Genomic DNA, 16,345 nt, shown 5'->3' on the forward strand with positions numbered 1-16,345 from the left:
AAAAGTCACTGGCAAAGCTAAATATTTCTAAGATTATAAACAGATAATCCAATTTAACATCATCAAAAGCTTTTTCATTGTTGGGACTGATATAGGTCAATTTTATTTTAATTCAATTAACAATATCCAAGAGAGTTACGATTCTTTTTAATATTACCTTGAGGTTTTTTTAATACACAGCCCACTTATTTTCATTAATAAAAAAAAATGGGATAATATTTTTCATTTTGCCTGTTATGATAGAAACATATATCCTTTAGTCTACATTTATGAAAAGTAAATTTCCATTTTGTGAAATATGCGAGTACTTTAATTCAGGGTGGATAACTTTTTCCTTTTGTATACATGTAATTGTTTTGTAAAAAAATGACCATCGCAAATAATTTATAACACTTCAGTTATTATTCCATCAGATTCTTATAGCTTTCTCATTTTTTAGATGTTTTTGTGTTATTAGTTACCTTCTTTAACAAATTTTTCTTCATAATAATTAACAGCTTCTTGCAAAAACTTTTGATTTATATTTTTCGCCAAGAAATGTATTTGTCTCTATATCTTTTGTTTCTGCAGGGAAATTCTCTTTAGTGAGACTACCAAAATAATTCCAAGAATTCTGTAAATATATATTTTTTCTTTCTTTACAAGCTTTTACTTAGCATCCACTTCTAAGTCATGTTTATTAAAACTGAAGTCTCTTGATAGGTAGATCGGAATATTTACCATGTCGTATTTACTTGTTCCCTTTTAAGATATTTTTTAATGCATTGTAATGATTGATTTTATATTGATGTTGTGCTTAGTTTTTTATAGGTAGGTATGTATTACTTTAAAATTATGATGCTTTGTAGCTGTCATGTGATTTATTTAGAAGACTATTTAAATCCAGATTGGCATTTAATAATTACTTCTGAAGAAGTTCTGTAAAAAAGGATGAAAGTGCTTACTTGGTTTTATGATTACAAGTCTTTTTATTAAAGTTTATATTGAATTTTATCGGTGTGCCCATTCTGTCTTCACTCTTCTGGCTTTGGTGTGGATTTGTGGGGTTTTTTTTCCCACTGCTAAGATGCTTCATTTAGACTTCTTTTTATCAAACTGGGCATTTCTCTAGAGGTCACTGAATATGATAAAAGCTTTAACAATAATTGGACAGTAATTCTTGGCATTTCTTAAGAGAACTGACTACATTTAAATATTCTTTTGCATGTTCATTTTTGCAGATCTGAATTTCTCTTGGATCCTTCTGTTTAACTTATTTTTGTTTCATGTCATTTCCCATACAGGTATGCTTTTAGGCAATCCCAAATCATAACTGTATCATCATAAACAAATTTACTGTAATACTATAAATCAACTTTGGTATTAATCAAATTTTGAAATTATTTTGAATTTGTGATATAAGCAAGCATTCTATTTATTAGTCCTAGTCTTTTAAAATCAACACAGTGCAAGTTCTAATGTGTTATGGTCACAAATGTGACTATTAAATATAATTCCATTAGTCATTAGAGCTTGCAAAAAAATCTTGTCAATCCTGGATTTCATGTCAAAAGCATATGAGCAATAAATAAAAAGTAGTAAATAAAAAATGTTGAACCTCTTAATGCACTGGTTCTAAAACCCTAGGATCTCTTTTTGACTAGTTCCTGTTTGTCATATATAAAATTAAATTCTTCTCCTAGAAATAAACAAATTTTCATATTATGAAAAAACTTGCTTCCATTTTTTTATTTATTTATTTATTTTTTTTTTTACTATACTTGCCTTCATTTTTGAGATCCAACATAAGCTTGCATGTGTGAAAATTCTACTGCAGTACTCTATCACTGACTTCATTATTTTTAATCAAAAATTTCAATAATACCTTTGGAGTTAATATATTTCTTTTCTGTAGGACAGCAACCCCACTTCCCTTTTAAATGACGATTATGTCAGCATTTCATATAGATCTAGAGTACTTTTTTCTTCTTGTTCACAGTGCATACTATGCATTTCTTGTAGAAATAGAACTTGATGCTTACTTAAGTTATTAAGCCACTTCTCTTCAGACCACTGATATGTAGTGAATTAAGTATTATACCCTTTTCCTAGATATGTATAGCTGTAAAGTTCTATTCCTTAGATGATATCTCTCTGTTCTCTACTGATTTTGTTACTACAGCAATCTTTAAAGCCCATTTGAAATTTTGTGTAGAACATGTTACAACCATATATTTTAACTTGCAGATTGAGTAAAATTATATAAATATTAAAATCCATATCAGAGTTGAAAAAGTAAATTCTTAATTAGTATAAAAACCCAATCAAACTAAACCCCTTAGATAACTCTTATCCAAAATGTTAAATGTACCCTAGTTTTAAGAATTTTACCAGAGTTCACACAAGTTAATCAGTTTAATGACTTTAGATATCGTGCTAATCTTTATTTCCTTTTAAATGAGGACATAAAACACACTATATTCTGTACCCTTTGTCATACTATAGTAATATCACATTCCATTACACAATCAAACCAATGAACCAGTAAACCATGTGCCAACTTGTTATAATGTTCACTGGAATTAATTATGAGATACAAGTATAAATGTATGACTGTGAGCTGCCATACTCTAATTTTCATAATTTATAAGCCTCACTTAATATTAGATTGTAATTAGTTACTTCTACATTGAATATTAAGCAAACACACTGTGTTTTGATGGTCTGCTAAGATCTATCCATCATGCAGTTATTTTATTCATTTCTATGCAACAAGGAACCCATTAAATCCTTCTTTCATCCTGTTCCTATTTCAAAGCAACATTTGTCAAGTTTTTTCAGATATAAGAGCTAAAGACAGAACCGATTTCACAAGTTATATTGTTATAAATATGAATGCATACAAATCAATGTGATTAATAAAGTTACATCTAGTCATTCTAGTCTTAAATTCAATTAATGACAAAGGATAAATAAAAAATGCTTAACTGCATAATATAAACATATTGATTTCATGAAGTGCTTCAACGGAAATATGCAAGGGAGTTTTAAATATTCTGCTTTAAGCATGAACTTCAGATATTTATTTATTTGACATGTGTCAACTGGGAAAGTCCGATTGAGCATGAGCCCTTTTTTAGCGGAGGCCCAGAGAGAAAAGCTTCACAAAAAAGAAGTGATATAAAACAGTACAAGTCAAGATTGTACAATGATTATACAAACCTTTAAATACAGTTATAACTGTAAAATACTGAAGTAAAATTACCTACAGGCAGTAATATGTAAAATTAAGGCACAATATAAATCAGTCTGCATAGGAAACAATTGTACAGACAAACAAAGGAAGTTAATGTCAAAGTTATAAGAAAAACAGATGAGTACGTAGATAAAAAAGTGTAAGGGAAAAGGAACAAAGAAAAATAGTAAAGGGAGAAAACAGGTAAGATTTAAGCAGCCACATTCAAGAATATCAAAGTTTAATTCAGAATTACTTGTTTAATTTCTTATACTTTTCTTTCCCATTAATTATGCTTAATAGATCCCACACGCATGAATATGTCATGATAAAAATCATCACAACTATACTGTGACATATTCATGCAAGTCTACCTGAAAAAAAATCTATGGAGTCTACTTAGGGTATAAAAATATCTATGTAAACATTTCCAAGCAAAAATCCTAAATCTTCTAGATTCTGTTGCATATTTGGGAGACATACATATATCCTCCCATTGTGCCTTTGTGAAATGCAAATCCAGTCCCTATTCCCAATACTTTCTAACCTCCTTGGATTCGTATAGTTCTCATGCAATATTTTATATGCTCTACTAAATTGTTCCCTTTTTAATGGCAGCTTCTGTTCTAGATTCCCCTACAAACTCTAGAAGTGCTGGACTTTCATTTGGGACCCAGAGCCCCTCTACTTCTTTCTCTTTGCCTATACTCTGATATCAACCCTTGATAGGGAAGGCAATCTCTAACCTGCAGTCCAAATAAACTATCGGCATCTTCCCTTTCTGTCATCCTTCCCTCTCTAGTTATTTGCACCCAATACCTTGGTTCCCTTGCTAGTTTTCTCCAATAACTTCCAGCCAACTCCTGCATATTGTCTAGATCCCCAACTCCTGTCATCCTCTCCTTTATCCATTCCCGTGTTGGCTTTGTTCTTAGGATACTTTATTATTTTATGGATATAATATTCTGTATGATTACGGTTATTCTCCTTATATGCCTGCATCCAAAATCCCAGCCTCTCCTCGTTTCTTTAGCTTCCCCACTGTTTCTTCATCATCCCTTTCCACTCCGAATTATAGTTTTCTGCTTGTGCTATGTATAGAATATCCCAGTTGACTCTTGCAGTCTTCCCCTCCCAGATAAAGTCCTTCAACTCTTTATTAAATGCTATCCACAACTTCTCCTCTGGTTGATAAAAATATGCATGACCTATGTGTAAGGCTAATGGGACCAAAAACATTTTAACTGCTTGTACATTAATATCCATATCCATATAACAAAACTTTCACTTTCTCAGTTGTTGTATTATCTTTTTAGTCTTTTTCCACATATCCTTAGCTGCCACACCAAAATCATTTTTAATCCATAATCCTAAATACTACTTTTAATCATATCCCCATAAATATGGATATTGCCTGAACCAATTCATATATGGATACATAATTTACCACTACTGCCTTTGTTTTAGCTTCATTAATTTTCTATCCTGAAAATATCTGAAACTGTCTCAAAATGTTCCACTACACTGTAGTCTCTCTTTCTAGTTTTACCAGGTATAAAATATTATCAACAGCAAACAGAGACGGCTTTTCTTGATTACCATACCAATTATATCCTTGAATTTCTGAGTCCCTTATTTTCTTTGCCAATGGTTCTAAATGTAATGCAAATAAAGGGGAAACAGGACACCCTGCCTGGTTCCTCTGTCCTAGCAGAAATTATCAGAGAGGACATCATCCACTTTAATTTTTACCTGAGATCCCTCATACATCCTCCTAACCAACCTTATAATTTTTTTCAGGAAATGCAAATGCTTCCATTGCCCTGCTCATAAAGTCCCAGCTTACTCTGTCAAATGTTCTCTCTGCATCAAGACCCACCAACAATGGCATTTTATTACACTCTGCTTCCCTCTGGTTCATCAATGTTCTATTAATGTTGTCAAATATTTGCCTCCCCTCCACAAAACCACACTGATCCATATCTATCAACTTTGGCATTACTTTTGCCATTTGTTTAGCCATTATAGACATGAACACTTTATAATTATGGTTTAGTATTGAAATGGCCCTGTATGAAGCTGGATCTGATGGATCTTTGCTCTCTTTAGGTATTACAGCTACCACTGCTTTCTTCCAAGATGCTGGTACGTTTCCCCTTAAAATACTGTTAAACAAAATCTTCTAGATCTTTATCATTTTTTCCTAGCTTCCAAACGTCCACAGGAATCTCATCTATTCCTGGGGACTTTCCTGTACATTGATTATACATCACAATTTTTATCTCATCTCCTTCTATCCTAACCATTAGTAATTGAGCCTCATCTACCTCTAACCTTGGCATATTTAATTCTTCCATAAACATTTCCATTTGTGCCTTTTCTTGATTTCCATATTCCTCTGCTTTATACAGAATTTCACAGAATTTCCAAAATATTTCTAATACCTCTACAGGATCTCATTACCTTCCTTGTTATAGGCTCCCTAAGCTTGGTGACAGCCCTTTCTACTTTCTGTTGCCTGAGTCATTGTGCTAAAATTTTTCTGTTCTAGTGTTATTGTCAAAAAAAGTTGCTTAACAGCAATCTTTCTACACTCATGTATATTATCGAGGTAATCACTTTCTGCTTAGCATTCTGCAGTTGATCCTCTTCTTGTTCTGTGAGACTCCCCCTATGCTGAAAAACTTTAAATATGCATCAGTCCCTCTACATAATTCTTGTTACTTCTTAACCAAAGCTCTCTTTGTTTTATTTCCACCATATTTTTAAACTCCACCTTAATTTTATCCCACTCCCTAGATATTTTTTCAGAATCCTCTCAAACAGCTCTTGAATAATCTCCACTACCCTTTCAGGTGGGAAGGCGCTAGTGTCTTATTTTTATTTCATTACCCTGTTTTTAGTTTAGTTATTATTGGCACATGATCTGAAATAGTTATTGGGCAAGTATCAAGACCTTCAGTTAAATGCACATGTTCTAGTGAAATGGAAATTCTGTCTAGCCTAGCCCACTTTTTATATCTTGGTGAATAATGTGAAAATTCACTCTGAACTCCTATTACTGAATTCACATCTTATATGCCAAATATTTTCATACATTTCTTCAAAAAACTACCTTCCTTTGTTGTACTTTTCCTTCTGGGCCCCCCAGACACATCATTGTTGCAAATCACATTCCAGTCCTTACCTATAAGTAAGTAATATTCCTTGCTGAAAACTGATTATTTCTCACAAAATTTTCTTAAGCTCCATTATGGCAGTTTTTGGTGGAATATAAATACATGCCAGTGTAATCCTCCTCCCTTGCCAGTAGCCCCTTAGCACTACAAATCAGCCATTTTCTTTTTTTATCCTCTTCTATCACTACTGGAGTTCCTCTTAATAGAAGTACTCCTCTTTTCCTTTGTCTCAGGTATTCCACTGAATAACCATCCTGAAAACCTATCTTTATCAAATTCCCATGTTCAGTTCTTTCCAAGTGTGTCTCTTGTAACACAGCTAATTGCACCCTACATTATTATACAATTTACTATTTTTTTCTTTTTGTATTTACCTGTGAGAACACTAACATTTAAAGACATTACAGAAAGCATCAGTGTATTAAAAAATTATTCCCACCTTTTATGTTCAACTCCTTTTTTGTTAATTTTGTGAAATGTCTAGTTCCAGCTTTTGTTTTACATGCATACACTGTTTAGTAGGTTGAACTTTTATATATTTCTCATATCCATTTGCGCCAATGTCACATTTTACAAAACTTTTTGTTTTATTTTAAGCCCTAAAAAATAAACCTCCAATACTCCCAAAGCCTAGACTTGACTTGAGTTAACCTAAAAGAAAGGTCATCCATGCTAAGACACATGGTGCAGCCTGTGGTTCTAAGTGCTAGCTGGTTCTGTCATCTTTATAGCTCTCTCAGCTGGGAAAACCCATGAATGCTTCCAGCCAATCACTCTCTACCAGACTGTAACCAATTTCTCTATCAGATTGGTGCCATGGAGACATAAGGGCTATAAACAGAACTGCTACTAAGCATATATTCAATTGCTAGGAATAAAAGCCTCATAATACTCAATATTCTTTTTGATTTACTTGCTTTCTCTTAAAACTTGTTACTAAATTAATCTAAGGTCCTTAATCCAGTCATTCCCCAATGAATGAGAAATAAAAAAACACATTAATTTTTAACCGGGCTTTTTTTTTTTTTTTACTTTGCAGTGCCTATATTTCTTAAAACTGAAGAAGAAGAAAAGGGAGAAAGGGAAAAAAAACAGAAGCACTTATTTACAATCCCAATTACACCTAAAATGGTTGAGAAAACTTTACTGTATATCATGCACAGAAAACCATACACCACAAAAATAGTACAAGAAACAATGTGTTTTCTTAACTTACAGCTAGCTTTATCCCCTCTCTTCCCCTCCCCAAAGCAGTTTGCAAATATTAATAACATGGATTAGGGCATATACTTTAGAGCCCCCAAGTCCAACAAAATCTGAAAAAGTCCAATATTTCGATTTTCTTGTTCTGTCATATTTCACAAATATAATTATTGCATTGTAATCCCACATTAAGTTACAGGTTGTTCATCTCCAACTCCCAAATAATGTGTCTGCTTCATTTCCAATGTAATCTTGATTCTTCTAATCAACTCTCATGGTCTTTTCCTTCTCTACAACATTTTCCAGTAAAACATTGGAAAGAGTTTCATAACTACAGTCTCTCAGATATCTTTGTTACCAGAAAAACAAGCAGCAACTTCTTCTGTTTCACAGCTCACTTTTTGTTGGACAAACTTTTGTACTTCCTCCTCAACATGTACTTCATAAAAAAATGATTTTGTCCTTCCAGGAAAGAATACATTGAAGGCAGCTAGATACAGGAGTTTTAACCACATACCTGTGTCTTGCCATTCCCTGAAAAGTGGAATAAAATTACTCCTCCTCTGCCTACTGTACAATGAGTAATCATTCTCCACAAATACTCTGCTATCTCCCACTTTTAGTATTTTATCCTTCTGCCATGTTTTGACAGAATCAACTGCTTCTGCTGGTAGGATAGCATCTTTACTATTAAAGGTCAAGGTTACTTCTTCATACCCAGGTTTGGAGCATACACACAATGTGCCCTTTCAACTAACTCCTTTTGTGGAATATCAGTCTAGTTGCTTACTTGTGCTTTCATAAAAGTAATGCAGTCTGTTCCTTCCAGCTTATCTGGTATAACAGGTTTACCCCTGTGTGCTCTCCAATTCGATTAGTTTCTGAAACATCTCTTCTTGAGCAGTCTCATATTCAGCCAACCTTTTCGTCATTTCAGCCTTTGAGTTTTGCAGCTTTACCATCTCATCTGAATCTCTCTTTAAAGCTTCTTCCACTTTTTCCAGCCTTTATTTGTGTTGATATATTCCAGCAGTGTTTTTATTTATTTTAACCAGTTCTGTGTGCAGTCGTCTTATATCTTCCGGTAGGTAACTGGAAGTCATGTCTGAAGGTAGCATTGCCTTTTGCTGAACAGCTGCAGAACTTTCCCCCAGTCACTGTTTCTTCCTCACTTTTTTGTAGCCGATTTTTTAAGGTGCTCTTCATTTCTTTTCCTGCCATCCAGGCAGTATACTTACTAGCCAGTTACTGAAATTTACCCATAAACACAAAAGTCTACTGGCCTTCTCTGTTGAATTATTGTTTTCACACTGGGAGAGCTAGAGTTAAGCCGTTACTTAACTTGCAGCCATCTTCGAAGTCTTTCAAGTATTACATTTCACAACTATATGGGAGGGGTCTTTAAAGATGCAAGTTAATCAAGTTAACATAAAAGAAAGGCATGGTTTTACCTCAAAATTTTCTTTGTTAACAGGAGAATGACTAAGAAACTGTATTTATATATATGCAGTTATTTTCAAAGAATGAAATGCATGACATGATATGCAGAACTGCAGTTAAACCTATACAGTCATTTATGTAACAGGCATAACAGTTAAGATTTAAAAATGCATTTTGGTAAATACTTTTTTTGAAGCTGCTGTGGAAGTAGATGTTGACACCACTTTTTTTTTTTTGAAGATCTGCTACAAAATCAGAAACTCTGCTATGGTGCAAAACAGAAGAAAACTGATGTTACATTGCTGTTCTGATGACCCCAATGAAAGCTGTTAGGTGGGTCTAATCTGTAGGAACTTCCAACATAATCAACCCAGGATCCCATTTCAGAGCACTTTCTGTCCTCCACAAATCACTTTATATTACTAGGATGACAGAACATCAAAGATTGCCAGATTGTCTTATATACTTTCCTAGGAAGACATCAAGTATCAGCTCTCCAACTCTGGTCCCTACAAGTTTAAATTTATTTGCATTGTGGTCCAGTTTGGGTAGTAAATAAGTCAAAATACTGAAATGCAAGTCCCGGTGTTCTGCTTACAATAACAGCTTATTTACTTTAAGTACTTGCATCACAAGCATCTGACTAATAGATGGTGATTCACTTAATAAAGTTAACCAGCTGAAAGGATTCAAACTTTCACCTCACAACGAAAGTCCAAATAAAAGAACTTCTGCACAGCAGTTACACTTACTTACAATTTTCCTCCGGTATTTTAAATTGCCCTTTTGGCACAATCACAGCAAAACCATGTGCAGTATGCAATAAGTTCACAAAGCAAGTAGCACAACACATCTGGAGATTTTGTCCCTCACTGCTGGTCTTAGATGTCAGGCAGTCCCCGGGTTAAGGACGAGATCCGTTTTTTAATTTATCTTTAAGTCAAATTTGTATGCAAGTCGAAACACGTACATATGATTCTTATTAAATGTCACTCAGTCAAATGTTTGCCTTAGTCTAGTATTTAGTTTAATTTTCTTTGCATATAAAACACTAAAGTTCACACACACAAGCCATACCTCTCTCAACTGTACAGATTTTCACAAAATATCCAGATTTTGCCTCAAATTTTTGATCGATTTTTCATAAAACTGTGGTTCCCTAGCAAAAATAGTGGCAAATCATAAAAGACTGAAGTTAGAAAATAATGACAGACATCTGAGTTTCAGAATTCATACTCTTCAGAAAATTCATGCTAATGCAAACTTTGTTATTCTATCAACTTTCTAAGTTTGTAAGAGCAATGCTTATTACAATTGTCCCTATTTTTGGGCATTTGTCCCACTTTTATTTATATCAGATTTCTTGCTATAAGAGGTTTAGAGGCATCACACACACACACACACACACACACACACACACACACACACACACACACACACACACACACACACACACACACACACACACACACACACACACACACACACACACACACACACACACACACACAGGCATGCACACACAAAACACAAACCATTTGAAATATGTTCCTACTGTTAGCCTTTGTCACAAGTTAAATTTAGGCTTATCCAGATTTCTTGAGCTAAGAGGAAAGGTACACAAACCCTGTCTCTGGAATTTCACATTTCAGTTTTGGGCCTTGAGTGAAGACTGAATAAAATTCAGGCATCTTTTTTTTTTTTTCCTCTTGTATCCCTACACAATCTGTAGCAACAAATAATATTCATTTTGCTTTGGCAGGAGTTTTGAGGAGGGTAAAAAGGTGCAACATATTGGAAATGTCAGACAGGCCAAAGAGCATCAGCATCAAAGATACCAGTTATGATCCATGCTATTTTTTGGCTGGGATGTCCAGGACCCTTGCTTGTGATAGACAAAACCACTGTGATGTGGCACTTTAACTCGCAGAGGGGTACCCAGTCCAGCTGCCTGTGATAGCTTGGGAGGTAGCTGTTCAATATGTTTTAAACACCTTTTATTAAATTTACTACTTTAGACATAGACAATGTGGGAACATGGGCGTTAATTCTTGGCGAGGCTTGTAAGGGCCTCCGGGCCAATAGCCTAGTATCCTGTGAACCTATAACCATACCTCTCAAATGTACAAATTTTTTAATTATATTTTTGGTCTGTTTCTCATAAAATTGTGGTTTTCTGGCAAAATCATTGAGGTTTGTAGTCAGAAAATAATGGCAGTCATTTGAGTTTTAGATTTAATACAGGGCCGAAAATTCATGCTAATGCAAAACCTGTTATCTACTTTCTAAGTTTGTAAGAGACCTATTTAAAAAAAGTGCCCCTATTTTTGGGCTTCTGTCCCCCCATTATTTATAGGTTTGTCCTCGGATACACACACACACACACACACACACACACACACACACACACACACACACACACACACACACACACACACACACACATACACACACACACACATACACACACACACACACACACACACACACACACACACACACACACACACACAGTCTCTTCTTCAGACATACATGCATTCACTCGCACATCGCTCTCACTCTTTCCTGATCTCTCACACACACCGTCACTTCCTCATTTATACATGCAATCACTCACACATCGCTCTCACTCTCTCTCATTCGATCTCTCTCTCACACACACACACACACAGATTTGGGCAACTTTAAGGATTTAAATTTTTTATCACATTATTTCTGACATTGCGATAGTACATTCCTATCTATGGGTTGCCAGCATGTCGCATATCTAACCTGGGGACTGCCTGTATTCCCAGCTATCACAATAAAAAAAAAACATCTCAACAGCAAAATGCACACTACAAAAACACACAAATTACTAAGTAACACCTGACATACAGAAAATAACTGAATCTCTGGGCCCTTAATGAAACTCCGATTTCAAAGATGAGACACCTGTAAAAGCAAGTATTAAAAAACACAAATAATATACTAACAGCTCTGCCATGCTACAAAGTATGCAACTCATTCTTAAGTTGAAATGAATACACAAACTAATGCAAAAAAATTACAACTCAAAACTGTGCATTGCAACCACACTGTAGCACTAAAAAGAGCATATTCAGCTATACAGCTCTTACCTCAACTCTTAAACAAATCAAAACATCTTTTTAATAACCACAACTATTGCTAATAGTATACAGGTGAGCAAAGTTTATTACTTACACCCTTACTAAAATATCAAATGTAGTTCTCATCTAAACTCTATCACACAGGAAATGTAGAATAAAAAAGAATAGTCTACCTAATTTACTAGCAGATAGTGGGAAAAGTGCAATAACTGCATCAATTAAAAAAGAACATGTGACTGCTCGGAACGTCACAGCATACTTCAACTACATTAAATAAATACTTTTTCTTTAATGGTAACTAAGCCTAGCAAAGAAAAAAACAAATATGCAACATATGAAAATAAAACTAAATTAGAAAAAACTACTTAAATGTAAGAAAAGCATTTTAACTTTAATCACCAAAATACAAAAATATTAGAACTAAAAGCACTACAAAACAACACATGTATTAAAAACACAACTGCTTTAAAACTCTTAAGTAGATACAAACATAACATAATGCAAAAAGCAGAGTATATGACTGCAAACAGAATACAGAAAGTGAAAAAAAATCCCCAAACCCTTAGCCTAAAAAGATAGTATTCATCTGCCTGTTGTACGATGTACCAGATTAACAATTTACAGATTATTACTAGGTTGATTGGTTGGGAAGATCATTTGTACACTAGCCACTGCAAATCCCTCTATGTACTACTACAGATAATTAGAAAAATGACAACAGTACCTGAAAATATACCTGTACTTGCAGACCCTTTGCACTTCTGCATTTTTCTTATTTTTTTTTAGAAATTATGTTCGCCATTGAAATAAACATGAAAACTAATGGCCAAAGATTCACCATAAACTGAGCCATAAGCATAAGTTGAAGCACAAGGGATATCTGCAACTAAGCACAAATCTTAGATAGAGGATTACAGAAAACAAAAAAAAAAGTAAACAATGCAGGTAAGCCATCCTAATCGTCCACCAATGGCAACCCAAAATGCAAGTCTCATCCATGTTTTTACCATGTACTATTTCTACAGTGTACCACCAGATAGCAAAGTTCCTTTATGTTTGTATAGGCAAACTGTCCACAACCTCCATGCAGGGGGAATCCAGACTTGTAGTGAACTCTGACACTGTTTCACCTTGGTGAAAGGGCAATGTTTCCGGTACAATGGCCCCACCTATATGATTTACCAAGTGTGCATTATCACACATGTGGCCACTGCACAACTACACACAACCATTTTTGTTCTACTACTGAACACTTACCACCTTTTGAAAAGCTTTTGCAACCATTCAAATTTTTACTGGGGAGGAAAGTACAAGCAAATGGCTATAGTGTTTTGCTAACACAAAAAAAAAATAACAGGCAAAACAGCTGATGTGAACTATTTGGTTTAACTTTTCTCTGCTGTACAAATCAAGCCCCATGTTACAACTATCCATCCATTTCAATGTATTTTAACTTTATTTTGCCTGAAACATACTTTTTCCCACCAAAACTTGGTCTCTCGTCGTCCGAGTCATCATGCTGAGCCCATATTCCGTAAGTGTTGTCTTCCTTAGACTGTCGGTATCGTCGGCGATCTGGATTAAACTCATTCTCCAGATCCCAATCTGTGATTTCAAACGGCTCAATTTCTATACCATCTTCCTCCTTCCCATACAAGTGGGACATAGACATGTTGCTCTGCATGGGAATAAAAAAAAAGTTGTCAACTACTCAGAAACAGTCAAAAGCTGAACAGACAAAAAAGTTACATGAATTTTATAACATATAGATGTTCTTGTATTAAATTAAATATGTTATTTAAACTTCATCTAAAAGAAACAAATGAGAGATTCACAGTACTGTAGTAGCTTACTAAACAATGAAGGCAGTGTTACAATTTTGGAAGAGGGACAAGTCAAACAGCGTGGAACACATACTTAAACAAATAAATAGCTGTATTCTGGAAAAAAAGTAGCTGCCAGCAAAAGATGCCAAGTTTCAATGTGTTTAAGGGCTTAGAAAGTGGGACACCTGAAGGGCTGCAAATAGAAGCACCTAGAGCATTGGTTCGGCAGAGTGTATTTATTTATTTATTTCAGTTTGATGATCGGGGAAGTCCACTGGGCCAAGAGCAGCCCGTTTTCAGTGGAGGCCTGAGGGGAAAAGCCTCATTAACAATGATAATGGCAATAACAAAACATGCATAACAGAGAATATAACACATGCTGAGAGAAACAATTTAACAAGTGTTAAGAGATAACATAATATATAGAGTAGCTGTAGTGTCAGAGGGCATAACTTCTATTAATCTTTGTTGATTAAAGAAAACAATTAAATAAAATTTAACAAGTCTGAAGAGAATAACATTATATACAGAGTAGATGTAGTGACATTGGACATGCATTCTATTAATCTTTGTAGAATAATTTCTTTTAAACATTAGTTATAAAAACTGTAAATCACAGATCTGATGAAAATGGGAGAAGAAAATGCAGTCCGGTAGAATAGGCAGATTGGAGTCTATGTATGTGGTGTCAATGAGAAGAGGCAGACATGGCTGGGAAAACAAAGAAACATGAGTGAGGAGGGGCTCATGTATGGGAAGAGCAGGGGCAAAGCCATTTAGATGAAAGGTAGGAGTGTAGGAGAGATTTGAAGATGGTATAGTTAACCATAAGAAAAAATGTAATTTGCTATGCATGGCATTAGAATTAATTTCACCTTACACTCTCATCAAAAAGCACTTGAATGAGAAGCTATCACCTCTTTTTTGATGCTGGGCAACAAATGGCAATAAACTGTGATGCTGCCTGTATCACAAGAGACAGAAATCTATGATTTCATTGGATTCTGCATTCTTACATGTGTGAGCACAAAGAAATTCTTAATTCTGATTCTCACAATCTGCATACAAGATGGGAAAAAAATCCTGCACACATGCATCCATGTGCACATCCCTTACCAACATTGCAGTTCACAATCTGTCTACACAGTTATTAGCACTCAGACCCAACAGTACTGGTAGCTGGCTGTTATGAGCACTGAAAGAAGGGTGCATGCAAGCTCGGACACTTGCATTATAGCTGACGGGGATGCAGGGACAAAGTAAAGGCAAGGAATGATGGAAACAACTAACTTGCACTTACATAAAGATGTGAACAGCAAATGAAAATGTTTGCCAGGTAACTTGGCATTTAATCAACACTGTACATGGAGGGCCACAAGTCCTGAAATCATGTTAAATATTTTATAGGTTCATAGATTAGTACTAAGCTAACTGCCCTTGTGAGCCATTTTAAGCCTAGCCAATTATCCCTTGTGCGACTCAAACCCTGCACCTTGTGTTTGTAAGGCAAACACCTTAACCATTAGGCCACCCTCCCAACCATTTACTTGAAAATACCAAGTGTTACAATCAACAAGCACTGATTTTTCCTGCACTAATTCTGTCACATGCTGACTCATATTCACCAGGAAAAAATGCTGTCTGAAATTCTGAAGCTGGAGGATGAAAACCACAAAGTGTTTTGAAACATACAATATTCACTTTTGCATGAGAGCATATGGTGCCTATTTGGTCACGATGCATTTTCCTCCCATTCTTTCATTTTACTTCTGTCTTACTTGTAGCATTTGCATTTTCTTTATAGATTAGCTTTGCAACTTGTGATGTCACAGTAAGGTTAACATGAAGGTATATCCATAGACTTTAATAGATGCATTTCTTCATAAATGTGCAGGTTGCTTCCATGCTAAGCCACACTTTCATGCCACTGCAGATTTATAGGCTTCATTGGGCCACTGTTTAAAAAAAAGTTTATGAAGCTTTTTAATAAAAAATTGCTAAAACATAATAAAAGTGAAAATTAAGGAAATGCACTGAAGCACTAAAACCACTAAATGCTTCAGTGTATACAGAATTTACCTGAAGTCTGCAGTAGTGATGGGCACAATGGGCAGGCATAAAAATGTCTGCCAGCAAGGTGGCTCCAACTCTTCCAACCAATGGACACAGAGTAGAGCAGTAATGATGACGGTGATGATGATGATGCAGAAGGAACTCGGGACAAATCACATTCTTCAAAGCATCTGGTACAGGCCTAGGAGGGAAAAGTGAACAGTTAAACAACAGGTCTTCAGTAATACAGACATCCACATGGCATGCATACAATAACTTGGTCCTCTGTGTCTGTGGCTTCATTTGTTCAATACTAGGTAA

The 16,345-nt window shown here is 34.9% G+C and overlaps 1 protein-coding gene across 1 annotated transcript in view; it reads right to left on the reverse strand.

Moving 5' to 3' along the window:
* The window catches only part of TFIP11 (tuftelin interacting protein 11), a 725,612-nt gene extending 709,520 nt beyond the window's left edge, over nt 1–16,092 (reverse strand). The window contains exons 1-2 of the mRNA XM_044068282.1: nt 16,052–16,092; nt 13,622–13,824 (exon numbers count right to left, since the gene is read on the reverse strand). Of these exons, the coding sequence (XP_043924217.1) occupies nt 13,622–13,824; nt 16,052–16,090 (242 nt within the window). The 5' untranslated portion in view covers nt 16,091–16,092. The remainder of the gene's footprint in view (nt 1–13,621; nt 13,825–16,051) is intronic.
* Nucleotides 16,093–16,345: the final 253 nt, after the last annotated feature.

Source organism: Protopterus annectens, chromosome 4.part0, assembly GCF_019279795.1.
Source record: "Protopterus annectens isolate FY-2018-M chromosome 4.part0, PAN1.0, whole genome shotgun sequence".
Taxonomy (NCBI): domain Eukaryota; kingdom Metazoa; phylum Chordata; order Ceratodontiformes; family Protopteridae; genus Protopterus; species Protopterus annectens.